This window comes from Drosophila kikkawai, chromosome 3L (assembly GCF_030179895.1).
Source record: "Drosophila kikkawai strain 14028-0561.14 chromosome 3L, DkikHiC1v2, whole genome shotgun sequence".
NCBI classification, from domain to species: Eukaryota; Metazoa; Arthropoda; class Insecta; order Diptera; family Drosophilidae; genus Drosophila; species Drosophila kikkawai.
The window spans coordinates 15,457,639-15,480,280 of NC_091730.1; the positions used below are offsets into that span (position 1 = coordinate 15,457,639).

The window sequence follows — 22,642 nt, forward strand, 5'->3', positions numbered from 1 at the left end:
AAACCTATTTCCTTCCCCCTTAGATGGCCAGAACACCAACCTGGCTGCCGAGGCCATTGCTGGCCTAGCCTCCATAGAGGACTTCAAGTCAGTGGCCCTGCGTTCTTCGTCGATTCCCCTGCAGCAAATGTGGCTGCCCCACAAGCCTGTAATGCTGCTCCATGTCAAGGGACGCACCCATGTCCAAACCCGACTGGTGGAGCCTACTCACACCTCACTGAATCGCGGTGATTGCTTCATTTTGGTTGCCGGATCCCAGTTGTTCCGCTATGTGGGCTCCTTTGCCAATGTCATTGAGATCTCGCGCAGCAAGAAAATCTGCGCTGCCATTTTGGAGAACAAGGATCTGGGGTGCACTGCCAGCCAGGAGGTAATCCTCACCGATGGCAAGTACTTGAACGAGCGCCAGTGGAGTCAGTTTTGGAAGTTGCTAGGCAAAAAGGAGGACGACACCTCGGAGATCTCCGACTGCGGTCATGCGGATGAGGATGATGTGTTTGAGAGCAGTCTGATCGAGACCAACAAGATCTACGAGTTCCAGGACGAAGCCCTTGTGCCCCTGGACAAGTACTGGGGCTGCATACCCAAGGTGGACATGCTGGACACGCGCAAGGTGCTGGTCTTTGACTTTGGCAGTGAGCTGTACGTATGGAATGGCAAGAACGCCTCCTCGGACGCCAAGCGGGCGGCCATGAGGCTGGCGCAGGAACACTTTGGTGCCGAGAATGGAGCAGACTATGCCGAGTGCTACTTGAACCCGCTGAACTATGTCTCCATTGTGGGTCGTCGTGAAAACACCAAGTATGCCAAGCGAACCGCTCAGCGACCGGAGTGGTGTGTCCTGGGGAAGATCACCCAGAACATGGAGACGGTGCTGTTCAAGGAGAAGTTCAGCGACTGGCCGGAACTGGAGCGCGAGGATCTGGAGAAGGATTACCTTGCCAACGGCGTCCATGTGGTGCGAGCCTTGAATGGAACCGCTCTGCACAAAGGGGAGCCCTATGAGGAGCCAAATCTGGTGCTGGAGCAGGCGAATCTGGGACGTGGTAACTTCTACTACGACACCGATACAATGCGCCACTTCGATGTGATCACCAAGTCCACGGACAAGTGGCAGATCCACGAGTTTAACTTTGATGCCGCCCCTGCCCGCGAGGACTACGGGCACTTTTACTCCGCGGAGAGCTATATAGTTCGCTGGATTTACCAGATCTCGGTCACAGTGCGCGAGCTGAGCGGCAAGGTCTCGAACAGGAGCACCGTTGGACGGGACAGGTGCGTGTACTTCACCTGGCAGGGTCAGGACTCGAGTGCCAATGAGAAGGGTGCTGCGGCTTTGCTCACCGTTGAGCTGGACAAGGAGAAGGGCGCCCAATTGAGGGTGTCACAGGGCGACGAATGCACAGCCTTTGTTCGCTTATTCCCCCAGCTGTGGCAGCATCGTGGACGCAAGGAGCAGTGCCTAGAGAGGCGCAACCAGTGGCGGCTCTACCAAATCCAGGGCAACGTCACCGAGGAGACGCTCATCAAGGAAGTGGACTGCCAGTCGCGTCAATTGCGCTCTCGCAGCTCCATGCTCCTGATCCATGGCAGCCAGGGCAGCGTGTTGGTTTGGCATGGAGCCAAGAGTGCTCCTCACACCCGTTCTGTGGCTTTGAAAGCTGCCCAAGATCTGGTCGAGCAGGTGCCAAAAGATCTCTTCAGCAGCGACAAGGTTAAACTCGCAGAGCAGGAGGAGGGTTCCGAGAATGAGGACTGCAAGAGGGCTCTGGGATTGACGGCAGACGTTGATTACGGCAGCCTGCTGAAGTCCACCAAATCGTTTGATTACCAAATAAGGATCTTCAACTTCTCCAGCACCCAGGGAGTGTTCAAGGCGCTTGAACTGAGCGATCCCTTGCGCTGCCAGGATCTGAACAGTCCATATCCCTTCAGCCAGGGTCAGCTGTACAATGCCCGTCAGCCCACGATCTTTTTGCTTGACGATGGCGACGAGCTGTGGCTCTGGATGGGCTGGTGGCCCCTGGAGGACATAAAGAGTAAGTGTGGTTTTTAATTGTTTTTGTACCCTTGCAGGGTATTGTAATTGTAGTCAAAAGCTTGTTAGGCAGTGAAGAAGGCATTTGCGACCCTATAAACCATATATATTCTTGATCAGCATAAGCAGGCGCTTCTTTCTAGCCATGTCGCGAAGAAAAAAAAATTTCACAATTTTTTCAAAAATTGATAAGGGGTTACATCATCATTTTTTTGAAAAATGGCCAAAATTTTGATTTTTATTTTAGAATGCAGGTTTGTTAATCTGTAAAAAACTAGCATATATCAGCTTTCCGAATTGAATTTGGTGCATTTTTGGCTTAGTTATTACATTTTGAAGCCTCAATTTTCCCGAAAAATACCATATAAAATTATGAATCTTTGGCTTGTCGAAGTCAGCTTCCTTTCTATTTTTAATTTAATATAAATAATAATATTTATTCTGTGATTTTAGTAAACACCGATGAGCGAAGCAGTCCCACCAACGACAATCGGGCTGGAGTTAATCGCTGGATCTCAGAGAGACGTGCTGCCCTCGAGACAGCCGTCGGCTATTGGCGTGCCAAGCACGGCGAGAACGAAAAGGAGGCCTTCCACGGCATCAAGGGTCAGGTGGTGTGGGCAGGCCTGGAGCCACTGGCCTTCAGGGCGCTCTTTCCCGACTGGACGGAGCGGGCCGATGTGCGGGAGATCAACGAAGAGGTGAGTTGGAACCAGAAACTAAAAAGGAAACTTAATATATATCTATTGTTTTTCCTGCAGGATGGCCGCACCGATGCTCCCACAACCATTGCAGAAATGCTGGCACAAATGACACAGACCGAGTACCCGCTGGAGGTGCTCAAGGCACGACCCCTGCCCGAGGGCGTGGAGCCCACGCGTTTGGAGGTGTACCTTAACGCCGAGGACTTTCAGGTGGCGCTGGGCTGCAGTCGGGCGGAGTTCGAGCAGCTACCCATCTGGAAGCAAACCAAGCTGAAGAAGGAGCGTGGGCTGTTCTAGGAGAGAGGCACAATGCAACCGAATAGACTTGAACACAATCACAAAAACAATACAATTTTCTAAGCACTTTTTGTAGGCGGCGAAGCTTTTGCAACGGGCACAGACGAATCGTAAATCTATATCGTATTCTACATGCTAGGCCTACATAGTATAGCATATACACATACACACGTGCGCATATCCCCATGTACTCTCTCTATTGTACGCATATTACATAACCCTTATACATATGTATGCCTTTTGCAATAAATTTCAAACTCGCTTCATTCGACAAACGGCCCGAGTCCTTTGATTTTACCTGTACATAATTTTAAGTTGAGTTGTTTTACCATTTACTATTATTTTACTTCATATTTTAAACGATTTAACGAAATTGCATTTGTTTAATCTCTGCAAAAACCAAAAAAAAAAAAGAAAAGAAAAGGAAAAACGCAACGAGCTCTCGTTTATTTCATTGTTTTCAGTTCGATATCATTTAATGTTAGCTTTATTTGCCTAATTTAATATCGATGCCTATGTATTCGTGTTTTTATCATGTTAAAAACTATTACGTATATTTAATTTTTATTAAATAACATTTTATTGTATTATTTCTGGTTGTTTTTATTATGTTTGGTTTGAGAAGGGGTGTAATCGTGGTTTTAACAAGGCTACGAGCTCGAAATCGATTTTGTTCCTGCTTACAACAACAAACAACAATATTTGTACAACAAAATCAATTTAAGACGGTGACTTTTCAAAATTATAATTATAATTGAATTGTAGTTTTTTTTTAAATAAGAACACAAAAAACGTTAAATTAACCGACAAATTTGAATTCGAATTGAAATTAAAGATAAATGGGTCAGCCCAAAAGTATTCTTTGCTAAAATTCTGCGGGCGTAAAGTTTTTATAACAGTTTATAACAGTTATCCGTCGCCTGCTGCTACCTTCTGTTCGCCTGTTACCCCAACATCGGGAAACTGGCAATTTGCTTGCAAATTGTCGGAAAATCAAATGGGGAGAATTATTTTTGTTGTAGAAATGTTCTTGTTGTTGAAATAAGGTGGTTGTTGTAGGGAAAAATGTGTATAAATTTTGATATTTACATTTAAAAAATATAACAGTTTATACAAGTTTTGGCACGCTGTCCTTGTTTCTGTTGGCCTGTTTTTCGAAATCGGGAAAAGGACAAGTTCGGCGATTTCGCCGGATATATATCAGATATGCTTATCTAGCTATATTGAACTATTGGGAAAAAATGGCATCTTACTTGTTCCTAGTGATGCTCATTTAGCTAGTTTGCATTATTGGGCAAAAATGGCATCTCACTGGCCACTAGTGATGCTCATTTAGCTAGTTTGCATTATTGGGATAAAATGGCATCTCACTTGCCAGTAGTGATGCTCGTTTAGCCCTTGGAGGACATAAAGAGTAAGTGTGGTTTTTAATTGTTTTTGTACCCTTGCAGGGTATTGTAATTGTAGTCAAAAGCTTGTTAGGCAGTGAAGAAGGCATTTCCGACCCTATAAATCATATATATTCTTGATCAGCATTAACAGGCGCTTCTTTCTAGCCATGTCCGGAAAGAAAAAATTTTTTGTTCATTTTTTCAAAAATTGATAAGGGGTTACATCATTAAAATTCTCAAAAATCGACCAAAAATTCGATTTTTTTTATTTAAAATTTAATATGCAAATTTCTTAAGCTAGAAAAAACTAGCATAGAAATGCTTACAGAATTGATTTTGATGCTTTTTTGGCTTAGTTATGATATTTTTAAACTTTGATTTTTCCAAAAATTATCATAAAAAATATGGAAAATATCCTTCTAAAAATATTTAATATTTCCGGTCTTCTTGAAAGGAAAATATGATTTTATTAAGTGAAGCAATCATTGCGACCCTATAAACCATATATATTCTTGATCAGCATAAGCAGGCGATTCTTTCTAGCCAAATTAAAAATTTTTTTTTTCTAAATATTTAAAACTTTTCTGAATTATTAAAATTTTGTCTGAATTTTTAAATTTTTTTTCAGCTTTTATATATTTTTTAGAATTTTTTTTAGAATTTGTTAAATTTTTTTAAATGTTGTAACTGCCAAATTTGAATTTGAATTTAACTGTCAAATTTGAAATTAACGACGATCAGTTTCAGTGTGCCCAGGTGCAGTTGTAAAATAACACCTAAATATAGATTCAAAAGGTTTGAGTCTCCGCTAACTTGCGCCGGCTCCTAAATGGTTTGAAACTTGGACTTTTTATAACAGTTTATACCAGTTTTCAGTCGCTTGCTGCTGATTTCTGTTCGCCTGGTACCCCAATTTGGGAAACGGGCAATTTGCATGGAAATGTTCGGAAATTTGGATGGGCTGCTGTAGGGATGTTGTTGTAAAAAGGTTGTTGTTGCCATAAGCTGTTGTTGTCGGCAACAAATAGGTATAAATGCATCAAATGAAATATAACAGTTTATACCAATTATTATTTTTGCCCAAAAGTTTTTATAACAGTTTATACCAGTTTTCAGTTGCTTGCTGCTGGTTTCTGTTCGCCTGTTACCCCAGTTTGGGAAATAGCCAAATTGGATGGAAATTTTTGCTCACTTGCATGAGTGATGCTCATCTGCATCAGTGATGCTCATCTGGCTATATTTCAATATTGGGGGGCAATAAAGTCGGGCTTAATGGCAGCGATGCTCATGTGCATTATTGGGAGAAAATGGCATCTCACTAGCTGCCAGCGATGCTCATCTAGCTATTTTGCATTATTGGGACAAAATGGCATCTCTCTAACTGTCAGTGATGCTCATCTAGCTATTTCGCATTATTGGGAGAAAATGGCATCTCACTAGCTGCCAGTGATGCTCATCTAGCTATTTTGCATAATTGGGACAAAATGACATCTCACTAACTGTCAGTGATGCTCATCTAGCTATTTTGCATTAATGGGACAAAATGGCATCTCACTAGCTGCCAGTGATGCTCATCTAGCTATTTTGCATTATTGGGACAAAATGACATCTCACTAACTGTCAGTGATGCTCATCTAGCTATTTCGCATTATTGGAAGAAAATGGCGTCTCACTAGCTGCCAGTGATGCTCATCTAGCTGCCAGTGATGCTCATCTAGCTGCCAGTGATGCTCATCTAGCTGCCAGTGATGCTCATCAAGCTATTTTGCATTATTGGGACAAAATGACATCTCACTAACTGTCAGTGATGCTCATCTAGCTATTTCGCATTATTGGAAGAAAATGGCATCTCACTAGCTGCCAGTGATGCTCATCTAGCTATTTTGCATTATTGGGACAAAATGGCATCTCACTAGCTGCCAGTGATGCTCATCTAGCTATTTTGCATTATTGGGACAAAATGACATCTCACTAACTGTCAGTGATGCTCATCTAGCTATTTCGCATTATTGGGACAAAAGGGCATCGCACTAGCTGCCAGTGATGCTCATCTAGCTATTTTGCATTATTGGGACAAAATGGCATCTCTCTAACTGTCAGTGATGCTCATCTAGCTATTTCGCATTATTGGGAGAAAATGGCATCTCACTAACTGTCAGTGATGCTCATCTAGCTATTTCGCATTATTGGGACAAAAGGGCATCGCACTAGCTGCCAGTGATGCTCATCTAGCTATTTTGCATTATTGGGACAAAATGGCATCTCTCTAACTGTCAGTGATGCTCATCTAGCTATTTTGCATTATTGGGAGAAAATGGCATCTCACTAGCTGCCAGTGATGCTCATCTAGCTATTTTGCATTAATGGGACAAAATGGCATCTCACCAACTGTCAGTGAAGGCCAGTGGCTCCAGGCCTGCCCACACCACCTGACCCTTGATGTTTTCGTTCTCGCAGTGCTTGGCACGCCAATAGCCGACGGCTGTCTCGAGGGCAGCACGTCTCTCTGAGATCCAGCGATTAACTCCAGCCCGATTGTCGTTGGTGGGACTGCTTCGCTCATCGGTGTTTACTAAAATCACAGAATAAATATTATTATTTATATTAAATTAAAAATAGAAAGGAAGCTGACTTCGACAAGCCAAAGATTCATAATTTTATATGGTATTTTTCGGGAAAATTGAGGCTTCAAAATGTAATAACTAAGCCAAAAATGCACCAAATTCAATTCGGAAAGCTGATATATGCTAGTTTTTTACAGATTAACAAACCTGCATTCTAAAATAAAAATCAAAATTTTGGCCATTTTTCAAAAAAATGATGATTAATTAATGATGATTATCAATTTTTGAAAATATTGTGAAATTTTTTTTTTATTCGCGACATGACTAGAAAGAAGCGCCTGTTAATGCTGATCAAGAATATATATGATTTATAGGGTCGGAAATGCCTTCTTCACTGCCTAACAAGCTTTTGACTACAATTACAATACCCTGCAAGGGTACAAAAACAATTAAAAACCACACTTACTCTTTACATCCTCCAGGGGCCACCAGCCCATCCAGAGCCACAGCTCGTCGCCATCGTCCAGCAAAAAGATCGTGGGCTGACGGGCATTGTACAGCTGACCCTGGCTGAAGGGATATGGACTGTGCAGATCCTGGCAGCGCAAGGGATCGCTCAGTTCAAGCGCCTTGAACACTCCCTGGGTGCTGGAGAAGTTGAAGATCCTTATTTGGTAATCAAACGATTTGGTGGACTTCAGCAGGCTGCCGTAATCAACGTCTGCCGTCAATCCCAGAGCCCTCTTGCAGTCCTCATTCTCGGAACCCTCCTCCTGCTCTGCGAGTTTAACTTTGTCGCTGCTGAAGAGATCTTTTGGCACCTGCTCGACCAGATCTTGGGCAGCTTTCAAAGCCACAGAACGGGTGTGAGGAGCATTATTGGGAAAAATGGCATATCACTTGCCATTTAGTTATTTTGCACTGTTGGTAGAAAATCGCATCTCAGGCGATTATTTGACCCCTCTTACGAGTTTTCCAAATTAAAAACAACATTTTAAATAGAGTTATTTTTCTATTTTATTTCACATTATTTAGTTAAACTATTTCCTAGGCTTATACTGTAGATTTTGGGACATTCCGTGTCATATGAGTCTTAGAGGCGAGTCTACTTCTGCATTAAATTTTAATTAAAGTTTAGAATCCAACGCTATTCCCTCCTTCACTGCCTATGCGGATCCCATGGCGAGTTCCCGGATGAGTCGAGAAACCAGTTCGCAGCAGTCCTTCTGCCTCATCTTGGCCACGGCCATAACCTGAAGTTAAGCGTATATATTTTAGTTAAAAATCTATTTTTTAAAACAAAAATTCTATTTAAAATCTTACCTCATCGTGGCTGGGCTCTTCGTCCTTTTTGTCGTTGTACTCTGTGGCGCACTTATTCGTGATCAGGCTGAAGGCGAACACCTTCATGTCGCAGTGCCGGGCAGTGATCACCTCGTGGACGGTGGACATGCCTACCGCATCCACGCCCATCATGCGCAGCGCCTTCAGCTCGGCGATGGTCTCGTAGTTGGGTCCGCCCAGGCAGGAGTAGACGCCGACATGGATGTTCGACTCGATACCCATGGCCTTGCCGATCTCGATGGCCTTGTTAATCAAATCCTTGTTGTACGAGTTCGTCAGAGCGGGGAACCGAGGTCCAAAGCGCGGATCGTTAGGTCCCTGGAGCGGTGAGTTGCCGGCGAAGCCAAGCATGTTGACGTGGTCATGCATAAGCATAATGTCGCCCACGCCATATCTTGGATTGATGCCACCAGCCGCATTCGTGGCGAACAGATACTCCACGCCACACAGCTTCATCACACGCACCGGCATCGAGCACTTGGCCAGCGGATAGCCCTCATAGAAGTGGAACCTTCCCTGCATGGCCATCACAGTGGCGCCCTCCAGAGTGCCGACCACCAGCTTGCCGGCGTGTCCCTCAACGGTGGACACCGGGAAATTGGGGATCTTCTCGTACTCGAAAATCCTGGCATCCTGGATGATATCGGCCAGAGAGCCGAGTCCAGAGCCGCAGATTATCCCGATCTTAGGCCGTACGCCGGCGCCCTTGGTGATGAAATCGGCAATCTCCTGGATGACCTCATAGGGATACCTGTCGAGCATTGGAATTTCCAGTTAGGTTAATGTTTAAATATTGAAAATATTTCCAGTTATTGATGAAGTTAAAACGGGGAACAGAGGAACTTTTTCAAGTGCTCTTCACGCTGAGAATCGATGGACTGTGGGATTGGAACTCCCTGAGGGAGGAATAGATACAGATACCAACCAATAAGAGACATGAAAATGAACGAGAAAAGATATAGACACAAATACAAATCGAATTGTTATCACAACAAATATTCATTTATAACGAATAATTTCAATTGAAATTGTGTTGTTTTGATGGAGGGACAGAATCACAAATAGATAGTCAGATTCCGGAATGTGATCACTGGGAAGAATAGCAATTGTCTTCGGTGAATAACTTTCCTTTGGTTTGGTTTTTCAAGGAATAATAATGGATTCGAGTAATGGAATTAATCAATAAACAATATTAAAAACAATATGATTAAACACAATAATAAACAAATACAGCTTTGGTAAAAGATAACTCAAAAGTATAAGAAATCTCTTTGCTGTTTTCTTCTGCAATATAAATAATGTAATGATTGTGTGGTGATTTTCACCAAGAATGACAGAAACAAATGACAAAAACTTTACAATCTGAAGAATCTACTCAGAAGAATTGGTCTACAAACGTGTCTTCGTTGAGAACCCGCAATGCCCTTAGCTCGTCGGGCGTAAGATCACACTGGATTTTGCCATTACTTTTGCTGCAATTATGAAATAAAAACGATGAATTGTTGGGCTAGGAAAGTTTTCCTAAAAGGTAAGTAATATAAACACAGACATGAAGCTGAAAGAAATGTCAACAAATGGTGGAGATAAGGACTTGCCATATCATTTATGGCCAAAGTCTTGTGAAACAATTTTTCTACTAGATTGGTAAGCTCTATAATTCTAGACCAATTATCGAGCCAGTTAAAACCCACAATTAAGTTCTATTAGAGCCATAAAGAATTCAGCTGGTTCGAGGTTGAGCTGCACGAACTTGAACTGCAAGTCGAGTAATGTTTAGTAATGTTGTTAACAAATACGACGAACTCGTAACCCCACGTGCTGCTGCGAGGAGGCTAGGCTGCTGCTTTCATCATTTTGTTTTCGAATAATCTGATGATAAGCCGCCGATGATGCTGCCACTTGGATTATCAATATTACACAGGGGGACAAAACAAAAACACGCCTTTAAGAGTAAACATTAAGTGCGTCATTAAATGGGTTTAACAAATAAATTAAGGGGAACTCACAATCACGCATAACTTCCACTAATTGGAAACTTCGGCAATAATCCCTTTAATAAATGCGTCTGGCGGTAGCCGGTCGTTTATGGAAATTCGAACTGAACACGCGACATGGCAGATCTTCCAAGATATTGCCGCCTTCATCAATATTCAGCAAATATACGAAAACTAGTTTCGTAACTAATCAAAAAAAAAAAAAAAATACAATAAACCGGCGGCGTGTTGTGGCATCGCCTTCTTTATCGGCAATTTTGCCAATTACTTGGAGGTATGTGGTAAAGATAATGAGTTGGAGGCCTGTGTCAAGATCAGGAACACGCCCGCTTTCCAAAGCCAATCAGCGGGGGGAGTCGATTTCGCAATTAATTGGGCCAAAAAGTGGTTCGATAAACACCTAGCCACATCTTGATAGCTAATCAATTAAAGGTTGGGCAAGGGGAATTTAAGGCTTGTAAATGGTTTAAATTTTGATTGAATTTACCAATCAAATAGCTAACTTTGTAAGGAATTTTAGTTTAAATCTATTACATTTCCTATTTTCTTGCTGTGTAGTAAACCCAAATGAACCTTATAAAAAAAAGAACGCTCCATATAATCGTATGCAGATTAAAGATCGCTCTCCGAATGGGATTTTAATGACTTGCGTCGCTAGCGTTGTCGTACGAAGAAAATTGATAAGCCTGGAATACTGGAATGTCTTAATTTAAATTCAACAAACAGAGAAACCGAAAACGGAATAGATCTTTGCTTAGCTTATTTCTTGATAGCGCCCAGAAAGATCAAGGACAAGTTCTAGCTGGCATTTTAATTTGGATTTTTTTTCCAAACAATTTGGACTTGAAAATTTGCCAAAATAAACAGAGTTCAAACTTGAAGCTCACCTGCCAACGTGGGCACAAAGGTGATTTCGAATCAATATTTCTTCTGTGGATATTTAGACTTACAGCAGAGACTGTGGAGTGGGTACTATCTTCTCATCAGAGCTGCTGACGGCTCCCTTCTTGGGTGCACAGGTGTTTCCAGGCTTGAAGCCTCCTTGTCCGGAGCAACAGTCCTTCGAGCACATTCTGCCAGAAAGTGGAGGAGAGTCTTAGGTAGAGGAGAGTTGGCCCGGAAGAGAATTTTGGGCGAAATTAAATTTGGAATTTCCGGTTGCTCCAAGCCAAAAATGAGCGTCCGTTCTAAGGTGACTACGTTAAGCAAGTAGAAAGCAACGCAAGCCAGGCCTTATTGATTGGAAAAAGCGTTCTAAATTGTTAAGGGGAAAAAGTTGGAAAGTCAGAAAGGGTGGGAAGGTGGACAGGTGTTGCGGCGGGGTTAAGGCAATACTTAAATATGGCCCATAAAGCATTGAAAGCTTAAGGTTATTGGAAGTTTCATTTAAAACCAATTGGGGCACTTAACGAGCCTGTGGCGTGAGGTCCTCGTATAACAAATACTCCCCCGAGAACCCAAACCCAAAACTCAAACCCCTCACTTACGTGGGATTCTCCTGGGCGGTGTAGTCGGCCGACTTGTTTCCATTGCTGTGACCATTGCTGTGGCCATTGCTGTGTCCATTGCCATTGCTTGCGGTGTTCACTTCGCCGCCATTGGAATTGTTGTAACCCGTCATTGTGATAGGATTGTTGTTGTTCAATCAAAATACACTGCAATTATATAATCAGCCTCTCAGCTGCTGCTGCTTCTTCGGGTTATGCAAATCCTTAACTTTCGCGCTATAAATTATGTCAAAATCGGACCGCGTTGAATATATATTTCTCTTGCTGTTCGAATCAAAGCTAATTTAGCGCTGAAACTGGAATTTCTTTTGTAAGCTAGTTACTTTGCACAGCTGACTTTTATGATTTTTTATTTTATTATTATTTTTATTGCCGCGTCCAGAACTCTATGGTATCTCCTTCGCGATTGCTGTTTGCTTGAGCGTCGCCGATTGTTGAATGAACGTCGCCGACTGATGGACGAGGGTTTATAAACTGGAAGGCATGACGCAGGCAGCGCTGTCGGCGCAGGTTCCGAGGCAGCGTTACACAGCGAGAAAAAAATATGAAAGAAATAAGTAAAAATAGAAAATAAAAATATAAGAAAAGTGTCAAATTGTAATATTAAATTTCTGGTTTTTTTATATTATTTTTTTTTTTTAATATTGATTTTATCCTTGATTATTAAGTTTATTATCTTTATAGACTGTTTATTTTTAAAGGCCAAATATTAGCTATATCTATAAAATGATATAAAATGATAAAATGATTTTACAGCTTTTGGCCTTGATTTCGTTGTTGCCAAGCCTAAATGCAATACCTTTTTATCGCCAACCTTTAATAATGCAACGATCTGAAGCTTTTGGTTTATAGATTTATGGGGTAATCATTTAAGAATTGCTCCCTGCTTGGGAAAGTTTTTTTATAGCATTAAAATTGTATATAATTCTCGGGTTTTGAAGTATATTTAAGAATTTAATTTAATAAAAAATAAACAAAATGTATACAAATAAATATTACTATATTTTCCTAACTATTTTATTATTTATTATCATTTAAAATCTTCTTTTTTTCTGTGCACAGGAAAAACAAGACAAACAGATCGGAATCTGCGTGCTGCCTTTGCCTGCGCTGATTGTTCAGCATTCAATTTTATTATATTGCCGGAATTGTTGGCTCCTAAACTAACTAATTGAATCGAGCGAATTTAAATACACCAAACAATATATATTTGCGGAGCAGAAAGGCAATACTTTGAGCCACCCATTAGGTAAGGAAAGTCAGTTACAACAATAAATAAATAAAGTGTGATATTTATTATCTTTGGAAGTGGATTTGTAATAGTTGAGCAAGACTTTTATCAGCATTGGGTAAAGAAATTTATAAAAAGGGGATTCCTAACTAAGATTTTTTCTACCCTAGAATATATATATAATTTTAACACTGATATTTGAAATATTTTAAAATTCTTATCATAAACCTGACCAACATTTTCCAATTAATCACAAAGCAAACATAATAATCGCAACTGGCGCTATTTTTAAATTATTAATTTCAAAACATGCCACTGGCTGAGAATTTTTTTTATTGCGAGATCACCAACCTTTGCTTATCAACGGAAAATTTTAACAGATCATCAGTTTCTAACCAGACACCTAAGAGTCAACACGAGTCGATCATAGATCTAACTATCTGTTGTAATAGGTTTTCGATTTTGAATCACCCGGCAACTGATTCATATTTCTTCCTACAATAAGACACAATTTCTAACTCCATAAGCTGATTTCTTAAGGAAAACAATAAGGCTTCGGATGTTAAATTGAGCTTCAACACTGATAAGAATGCAACATTATTCTATATGTATGTTCTTATCACTACCAGGGTGGTCTATACATACATATTTATTGTCGTATGCTAAGCCATTCAGTGACGTTGATCCGAATCTTGAGGACTCAAAGCGGTAAACAACTTTTACGACATAGTGCAATCAGCATCCATTGCATTTGGAAAACAATATTAGCATTTAAGCCAATTGATTAAGGCGTTTTTTCAGCCAGAAATTAAGGGTAACAAGGAAGGATAATATCTTTGGGAAGTCGAAGCTTGTATACCCTTGCATTTTGCCATAGGAACATGTCATTGAATCATAAATCTATCATAACTAAGCCAAAAATGTATCAAATTTAATTCGGAAAGCTGATCTATGCTAGTTTTTTAAACATTAACAAACCTGCATTCGAAATTTTAAGTATAAAAAAATCAAAATTTTGGCCATTTTTTCAAAAAAATGATGATGTAACCCCTTATCAAATTTTGAAAAAATTGCCAAAAAAATTTTTTCTTTCGGACATGGCTAGAAAGGCGCGCCTGTTGATGCTGATCAAGAATATATATGGTTTATAGGGTCGGAAATGGCTCCTTCCTTGACTAAAATCATAAAAACCTTTAAAAAGACCGGAAATATTTGAGGTCTTTAAATGGATATTTATGTATATGATCATTTTCTGAACAAATTAAAGCGTTAAATTTAATTCTGATTAAAATTATAATACCCTCCCTGAAACTACGCATAAATATTTAGTTCCTAATCTACTTTAATAAAATTTAATTAATATTAAAAGAAGATTATTCCTGATAGACACTCAATTTAGGCTAGTCATTCCCTTTCGTTGCTAAGGTCTCATTAGTTTTATAATCAATATAAGATAGTGTGGGAACTACTTGTTTTTAAGTGACTAAAACCGAGACTCAAATGCTCTTGGAATTCCAAAAAAAATGAATTCGAAAATGCTGGAACACTCCTCATGGAAATACCAAGACCTAAGACCTATCTTCAGTTTAAGCAAGAGATTGAAAAATTGACCTTTGTATGCCCAAGAAGCAGGCCAAAAAGAGAGTGGAAAATTCCCAGATGATAAGGAAAACCCCAAGCGGAAAAAGTGCCGAAAGATGTTCCCATTCACGATTCCATGGAAGATTCGAGGTATCTGCTGGTGTGGCATCTTCGCTAGAGTATGTTGTATCTTTCCACATTCGATTTGCGACACTCTTTCAGAGTTTTGAGCTGTGCGGTCCAACAAACCCATTAAATATGCCGTCGTTTTGTAAACAGGATTGCTGTGCAACTCAAACAGATTACAGATAAGAGACTCAGCCGGCGCGTAAACAAGAAATGCACTTCATATTTAGGTTTATTTCGGAGTATATTTATTAGCACTGTGTTTCGTGATTTATTAATATTATTATTTTCCATGATTCGTAAGATTTAGGTTGTTTTTTTTCTGGTTTAGCTAATTGCAGTTGCAGTTGGTGTTGTTTTTTTGTCATCAATATTAATTGGCTAGAGTAGCTGTAATTGCTTAGCTGATAGTTGTGTCTTTTCTTTCTATTTTGTTTTAAAATGATTTAAAATAAGTAATTTAGAGCCAATCTGTTATTGAATTTTATTTGGAATGGGTTAGCTATTTTCCGTATTAAAATAGTAATAATATATGGCGATACAGCACACAAAAGTATATGAAACTGAAAATTATGATATATTAAAAAATTAATGAAAAACTACGAAAACTCTTGAGTTATTCCTGAAACTGATAATGATTTGAAATCCATTTATTTTTCTAGAAAATTCTAAAGAAACTTATCAAAATCTATATCGTTTTCAGGAATTATTTTCAAATTGAAAAACCAAGTTTTCGGAATCTTTTTAAAGAGAAAGAGTTTGAAAAAACGCTTGGATGGATCAACCTCTGATTTACCTTTTACGTGGCCACAAAACCGAGCCAACTTTGCTTGCAAACGGATAACTTAAAACAAGTAATTCGAAAATGTTTTTTAAAAAACCTACAAGCAAACTGAATAATGTTTGAATATCTAATGGGTAATATTTAATTATTTCTCTTGATTTAAGGCATTTGCGGGATTTCAAATGGTTTCAACGTATTCGTGTCAGGGGATTTCTCGACAGGGGATTTTCTCTGAAAGCTGGCAATATCTGACGAAATCCCCGAATTGATGGTATTGTATATCGAAAGATCCCCCGCTCGGTATTCTTCTGGTTGGGACGGTTTTTCGCAATGAAAAAGGCACGAATGTGTACTGTTTTACATTTCGTTATTCGTTTTTTTTTTGTTTTTGGTTTGAGTGTTATGCGACTGGGCTCCTACTCTTTGAGAATTTCGGAGCAACACAGCTAAAATACTTTTATAATTTTTTAATTTTATTTAAATATATACGAATTTTTAAACTGGTTTTGATTGTTATTTATTTTTTAGGTTTTTCTTAAGTTTGCTTTAAAAATGGTGTAAAAAACGCTTACAAACAATTACCCAAAAATAAACTTGAACTGAAATACATTTTCAAAAAAATAACAATTATCTTGAAATGCTTTTGGGCGAGCGCTGCACGCGTGCCCAGTGATTCCGGTTTTTATTTTATTAATTTGTTCGAAACACTCCCCAGCAATATTTTTACTTCCGGAAGTGTGAACCAAAAAAATACAAGCAACAGAATTTCGGTCGCGTGCAGCGTCATCCAATTTGCATTTAATTTTTGCTCAAGTGTTTTGATTTTATTTGTCCCGTTGTTCCCCGGTTCGATTCCGATCAAATTTTTGTGGAATTGAAATTGATTAAGCTTTAAATGTTTTATTAAAATAATTTAATTGAAAATATGCCTTGAAGAGAAAGTAAGTTAATTTTTGGAATATTTTTTAAAATGTGAAAGGAATGAATAAATGGAAAGAGATTTGAAATCACTTGTAAGACTGCCCAAAAGTATGCCATAGTCCAGTTTGGGAGCATACAGCATACTTTAAGATGCATTAAAAAGTGAATAAAAATCGGTCTTTTATGACTGAAAATTTTCAAAAATATATAGCATCCATCGATTTCAATTCCATAATTTAATCGAAATCAAAACTGAAAACAACGATTTTAATTCATTATTTAGGGTGTTATCATTTTTTTTCGTAAGTTATAACGGTTGATTTTGTTTTCTTTTCGTTGGTGGCACTGTTTAGAGGCGAGCTTTTCAAAAGCTATATTAAGGACTTGCGACGAGACGAGTGGAGACACATGCGGTGATTATGCGCTGCCGGCCGCCTGAACCCGGGGACATACACCTGAATGTTGCCCACCTTTGGCCACGGCCGGGGTCTTAAAGTCAAATAGAGACAGAGTGATAGAGAGAAAGAGAGTATTCGTATATTGATAACTATACGGGGGTGCCAAAGAAATCGTTTTGTATTTTGAAATCAATTTCAAAAAATTCCAAAAAAAAGAGTTCCCACATTTTCCAAGAAATTGTGATTTGATTCCAAAATTGATTGCGATTTCTTTGGCAGCCCTGTTTATATGCTAATTGTTTATAATGAAAACAAGGACTAGTTGCTACAATTTGGTTTTCCTCAATAAATCAAAGTTGGGTGGAACAGTGTTGTGGCCATCACCTTCGGGGTCAGTGTTGAAATCCATCGGGGGGGCGTTGGAAGTTTGATAAGAAATATATGGTATAGATAAACGATTGCCGTTTTATTGCAACATTCAGAAATTATAAGATAAATATAAAACTACGTACACACAACACAAAATAAAAACAAACTAAAATTATGAAATACAAATACTAAGGGGCTCTACACATGTAAATTATTTATACAAAAGCTTAAAAACAAAAACTCGAACGAAAACAAAAGGTACACAGTCACGCTCTCCATGCAGACATACTTGGCTAACGAATAGATTGATTTCATTTCTTGGCTGTTTCAACAAATGTTTGGACTTTTTGCATTGATTTGGTGTAACAGAAAACACACATACACACTTCCTTTTTTAGCTTCTCTACTTAAGTACTTAAATGACTTTCAGGCATATATAGCATACACAGTACAATACTTTAGCGTTAATTTTAAGGGAGGGGTGGATAGTACAGTTCATATAGATGTCTTGACAAATACAATGCAATTGCTGTTTACACATATACGTATATCTAGAATTGAATATTATCTCGAATATTACACAGATTAATAATTAGAAAAAAACACAAGACATTGCCTTAAACGTTATTACAATGTTTTATCGTATTTGTTAATTATCATTCTTTATATTTATTTAATTTGAAGTGGCTGTCCTACGACGCATTTCGCTTGCTCTCAATTCTCAATTCAAAATGTTTCTTTTTTGGTTTTTGATTGGTTTTTAAAAAAGAATGCTTAGTTATTTTTTATTTATGTTTTATCTTTTATGGTTTTCATTTGAATTAATCATAAAAATCAGTCAGTCCAACGCCTTTTTGTGTTTGTTGTCTAGTTACTTAGCTTCTTCTTTTGGTTGTGAGTTCTGGGTTTTCTGTGGGGGATTTTTCTGGAGTTTTTCGGGGTCACTGCTAACCGAGATCTACTCGTACTCTATCGCTCCTTCTGACCTAGCTGCTTTCCATATTCTTCCTTGTTTTTTTTTTAGAATAATTTACGTCTAGAGATGCTAATTAGGTTTCCATAGGTTAAAATGTAGTACGTATGTATAATGTGTGTGTGTGTGTGTGTGTTGTACAAATAAATTATATATTACCATTATGAATATAAATATATATATATGTATAATATAACCGATAGATATATATATGCTTCATGTTCGTATGCATAGACTACATATATACTGCGTATGCTTTTGGTTTTTGGCTACTTTTTTGATGCTCTTATCAACTAGGAATTCAACTACTACTTCTTTTTGGCCGCCTTCTTCTCGGCCTTGCGTATGGCCTTCTCTCGCTCTCGACGCTCTCGCTCCATGTCCTTGCGCTCCTTCTCAATGTTCGCCTTCAGGTCCTTGAGGCGCTTCTTCAGCCGATGCTTGTCGTCGCCACACACGCCCAGCGTCTTGAAGTCCTTGGAGTCGAGGGTGAGCAGTGCCCCGCCCTCCACGTTGTGCTCTTTGAAGACGGGAATGTAGCGCTCCAGCTCAATGCCCATTAGCCAGTGGCCAACCTTTAAGAATTGTAGAATATAAATATGTTGCGATGGAACTTGGCGTGTAGTAACACCTCACCTGATCCTTGGTCCATTCGTGTACAGGACCTCCCTTGTAATTGTATCCTGCTGCTGCCGCCTTGCGATCGGAGAAGCTTGAACTGGAACCGGACAAGTCCAGGGTACGGCTGGGCGAATAACCGGGCGAGGAGCAGCCGGAGGACATGCTAGTGGGCGAGGGCGGGCCAGTGGTATGGGCGGACGGCTGTTGCTGCTGCTGGTGGAGATGCTGTTGCTGCCAGGGCACTGTGCCGGGCGGGGAGAGTGATTGGGGAACGACTTGTTTAACTTTTAATTCGATTTTAGGTAGTTAGAAGCAATTTTCGAGGTTAGTTTCGCAGAGATAGAGAGAGGAGAGAAGGAATAAAGAGAAAAGTCGGCTGTTAGTAAGATCGCTGAGCATTTGGTTTCGGTTAGACATTCATTAGAGTTATATATTTATATATATTTATGGGGGCAATGCGGGTGGCAATGTAAACGGATAACGCTCAGTGAGAACTCTCAAAACCTTGGCATTAATATAGATATATATATATGGTTATAACAGAATAATATGTTTGATTAGTTTTTTGGGCTTCCAAACAGATAAACATATGTACAGTTCTGTGAGAGTGTGGAGTAATGAGATGATGATGATCGTTTCTACTGGGGTTAGTCTACTACGGCCTGATTTTGGCTAGAGAGAGAGATTCGGAGGTTTGTGCTGGCATTGGTTGGTGGTTTGATTTGGTTGGTCATAGTTCACCTTTGGGCTGGGCTTCGTTCACCGCCTGGCGGATCTCATTGATCAGCGTCTTGCAGTTGATGGCCGCTGCGCTTTGGCTCTTGTTGATCTCCGTGTAATCGTCGCTGGAATGTCGCGAGGATCCATCGCCGAGTCGCCTGGAAAAAAGTTCAAAGCAACCGTATAACAGAAACCCTCAGAAAAATATATTCCGGTTCTTGTTTCCAAGATTTTTTTTCTATATTTTGTTGAACTGAAACTGAAACCCACCTCTCACGATCGGACAGCGCCTGATTGAGTTGATCCGTAAAGCTGGAACCGGGCAAGGGAACCTTGCTGCCGTTGGGCGCCACTCTCCTTCGACTTGGATACATCCAGCTCTCCGCCGGCTCGTTCTCCGAGAGCTTGTCATTGCTGCCCAGTATAGAGTCGTACGAGCTGTTGAGATCACGATTGCTGCTGCTGGCCGGACCTGTTCCAAAGGTGGTCATGCTGCCGCGATGGAAGTCGTTCAGTCCATTGTTGTCCGCCGGCGAACCCAAAGCGTTCTTAAAGATGCCCGGTATGCTGTTGGTCACCACCGTTTGCTGCGACTGCTGTAGCTGCTGTTGCTGTTGCGACTGCTGTAGCTGCTGCTGCTGCTGTTGCTTGCTGGGATCCTTGTGGACCTGAGCATATAGCTGATTGATTTGTGCCTCGCGTGCCGTCGACTGATTGGAAGAACTGGACGAGGCAGAGGATGTGGAGTTCAACAGAATGGCTGTGGTGGTGCCCAGATGGCCGTTGGACGAGGCTGACGTGCTAACTGCCGCTGGCGGCGGTGGATGATGTTGCAGCAGATTGTTGACATTGGCCAGCAGATGGGAGTTGCCGTTGGACAGGCTGATGATGTCGTGGGTGGAGGAGCTAGAAGTACCGCCTGCCAAATTCAAAGCCGAACCTGCCTCCACGCCTCTATCCCCCTCCTCGTCATCATCGGTATCGTCCAGAGTGCAGTCCGAGCTGCGACTGTTGCTCCTGCTGCGCTTTAGATTGAGATTGCCGTTCGATAGCTGGCCGAGATCGCTGCTGCTGGCGGCGCCGTTGGTGTTGCTGCTGCTGGTGCCGTTCGCTGAGGGCAACTGCCGATTGGCTAAACCACCACGGGAGGCTTTTGTTTAACATAAAACCGATTTTGTTTTTTGGCAAAGGGTGCGATTTTTTGTGTGTTCCAAATTGTTGAATTTTTTTTGATAATTTTTGTGAAGATTTTTTTTTTTTTTTTGTAGTTGTTGGGCAAAATGAGGGCGCAGCGTGTTGGGCGTGGCGTGGCAGTCACAAATGTACAACGAGCAAAAGGAACGTAATACAAACATGAACGAACGAGAACGAGAACCAGAACGGCACACACAGAGAGCAAATAAAATCGAGAGAAATGGGAAAGAAAGAGAATAACAATTAGCACAAAAATGACAATGACAATGGAGAGCACAAAACAAGAAGAGAGAAATAATAGCAAACAAAAGTCAAGGTAGACAGCGCAGTGATTGAAGCTTTAGCTTTAGCCCAAGAGGTGCAGTTCAAAGGCAAAAGGTGGACAAAACAAACCAAACAAACACCTTTTTGAAACAAGACTGTCAGAATTTAAAGATATATTTTTGGATTTTATTTTTACTTTGAAATGAAAAATGTTTCTATTGTTCCAAACAGTTTAAACATTTTTAAAATGACTTTCCTATCAACGGATTAAGCTTTTCCACAGAATGCTGATGTAGAATGTTTTAATAAATAATTAATTTATTTTAATTTTTAGTGCAAATGAATTTTTAATTTTAAGAACCACACTCAAAATATCATCTCCTACATCATCCTCTCGTAAATATTAAACTTTTTTCTTCTTATTAAAATATATATTTTTACATTTTAAAGTCAGATGTGTGAATACATATGCATATTTAAACCAGTTATATGATTTAAATTTTAAAAAATTTTAAAAATAAAATAAAAAAATACAAAAGTGTTGTGGGTATTCTAATTTCAGTAGAAAACTTCAAATGCATTAAACGAGTTATTTCCCACCCTATAAATCATATATATTCTTTATTTTTGGCTTAGTTATAATAGATTTTTGATTTAATGCCATGATTCTAAGATAAACTGAGAGGATATTCCTATTTCGGCTTATTGAACTTAGTTTTCTTTTTTGTTTAATCTTAAAAAAAATAGATCTTTCACATTTTCTACACCATGAATAAAAAACTGTTTTGTAATAACTCAAATAAATTGGAATATGAATGCGTTTCAATGCTTTCCAATAACTACACAAAATATTGAAATGTTTTTTGTTTAATTAATGGAAATCTGAATATTTAATTTAAATTTCATCTAATTATATCTCTTGATATTTATTTTCTTTAAATTTCGACAGTCTTAGTCTCATAGGTAAGTAAAAATATGTGATTCAGTAGAATAATAACGATTGTATCAAGGACTCACCCAGATCGATCTTTGTCTTGTTCACCGAGTTATCCAGCAGCTCGTGCTGCGGCACAGCCGCATCCAGTTCATCCTTTACCGGAACCTTGCGCTCCACGGTGGCCGTCTTAACGCCATCGCCATCGGGCGATAGATCAGAGATCTCGGTGTCCGACAGCTCCGTTTCCAGCTTGTGGAAAAGCGGCTTTGGTGGCGTCTTGCGCATCATTTGGGGCGTCAGCTTCAAGGTGGCACTATCGTAGGGCAGACCGACAGGGAAACCAGCCTTGCGCTGTGTCTCCTGCAGCTCGTGCTCCAGATTGATGACCCGATCCTTGAGCTTCTTCACCAGCGCATTGTACTCGGTGTCCTTCTCCTGGAGCAGCTGCTGGTAGAACTCCTCGCGATGGCACATATCCAGCTCCCGCTGCTGGTACTCCCTCACCAATCGCTTGGCCTTGTTGTACTTCTTGTCCAGCGCCATATACTGGCCCTGGGACTGCTGCAGCATATTCTGCAGATTGGCGGCCTCCTTGCGGATGTTACCGAGCTCCCGCTCGCTTTGGCGTAGCCGCTCGCTGAGCAGCTCATTCTCATTGCCTGTCGTCTCGAGCTTGACCAGCT

General features: G+C 40.2%; 3 protein-coding genes and 1 long non-coding RNA gene across 20 annotated transcripts in view; 2 read left to right on the forward strand and 2 right to left on the reverse strand.

Annotated features, from left to right (window-relative positions):
- Svil (Supervillin) overlaps positions 1–3,629 on the forward strand; it is a 127,041-nt gene extending 123,412 nt beyond the window's left edge. For all 4 annotated transcript variants that reach the window (XM_017167315.3, XM_017167316.3, XM_017167318.3 and 1 more), the window contains 3 exons: positions 24–2,039; positions 2,492–2,739; positions 2,800–3,629. In XM_017167315.3, the coding sequence (XP_017022804.1) occupies positions 24–2,039; positions 2,492–2,739; positions 2,800–3,039 (2,504 nt within the window). In that variant the 3' untranslated portion in view covers positions 3,040–3,629. The remainder of the gene's footprint in view (positions 1–23; positions 2,040–2,491; positions 2,740–2,799) is intronic.
- Positions 3,630–7,993: 4,364 nt separating this feature from the next.
- LOC108075269 (purine nucleoside phosphorylase) lies at positions 7,994–12,280 on the reverse strand. 5 transcript variants are annotated; one of them, XM_017167640.3, is made up of 5 exons: positions 11,820–12,280; positions 11,283–11,405; positions 9,736–9,810; positions 8,318–9,089; positions 7,994–8,247 (listed from the first exon to the last, which is right to left on the reverse strand). In XM_017167640.3, the coding sequence occupies exons 1-5, from the start codon at positions 11,951–11,953 to the stop codon at positions 8,161–8,163; spliced, it is 1,191 nt and encodes a 396-aa protein (XP_017023129.1). In that variant the 5' UTR covers positions 11,954–12,280; the 3' UTR covers positions 7,994–8,160. The 5 variants fall into 5 exon arrangements, with proteins under 5 accessions (XP_017023129.1, XP_017023126.1, XP_017023127.1 ...); XM_017167637.3 differs by lacking the exon at positions 9,736–9,810 and having other exon boundaries at positions 11,820–12,279; XM_017167638.3 differs by lacking the exon at positions 11,283–11,405 and having other exon boundaries at positions 11,820–12,278.
- Positions 12,281–12,986: 706 nt separating this feature from the next.
- On the forward strand, positions 12,987–22,150 carry LOC138928372 (uncharacterized). Of its 3 annotated transcripts, none has more exons than XR_011444900.1 (3): positions 12,987–13,089; positions 21,972–21,985; positions 22,044–22,150. It is a non-coding gene; the product is annotated as an uncharacterized lncRNA (long non-coding RNA). The 3 variants fall into 3 exon arrangements; XR_011444901.1 differs by lacking the exons at positions 21,972–21,985; positions 22,044–22,150 and adding exons at positions 15,482–15,632; positions 15,727–15,899; XR_011444902.1 differs by lacking the exons at positions 12,987–13,089; positions 21,972–21,985; positions 22,044–22,150 and adding exons at positions 13,684–13,779; positions 15,482–15,632; positions 15,727–15,899.
- Spn (protein phosphatase 1 regulatory subunit spinophilin) overlaps positions 17,327–22,642 on the reverse strand; it is a 61,557-nt gene continuing 56,241 nt past the window's right edge. For 3 of the 8 annotated variants that reach the window (XM_070285430.1, XM_017167454.3, XM_070285431.1), the window contains 5 exons: positions 22,040–22,640; positions 19,835–20,714; positions 19,586–19,722; positions 18,860–19,128; positions 17,327–18,798 (listed from right to left, as the gene is read on the reverse strand). In XM_070285430.1, the coding sequence (XP_070141531.1) occupies positions 18,532–18,798; positions 18,860–19,128; positions 19,586–19,722; positions 19,835–20,714; positions 22,040–22,640 (2,154 nt within the window). In that variant the 3' untranslated portion in view covers positions 17,327–18,531. The remainder of the gene's footprint in view (positions 18,799–18,859; positions 19,129–19,585; positions 19,723–19,834; positions 20,715–22,039; positions 22,641–22,642) is intronic. The other 5 variants (XM_017167460.3, XM_070285429.1, XM_017167458.3 and 2 more) reach the window with 5 other exon arrangements.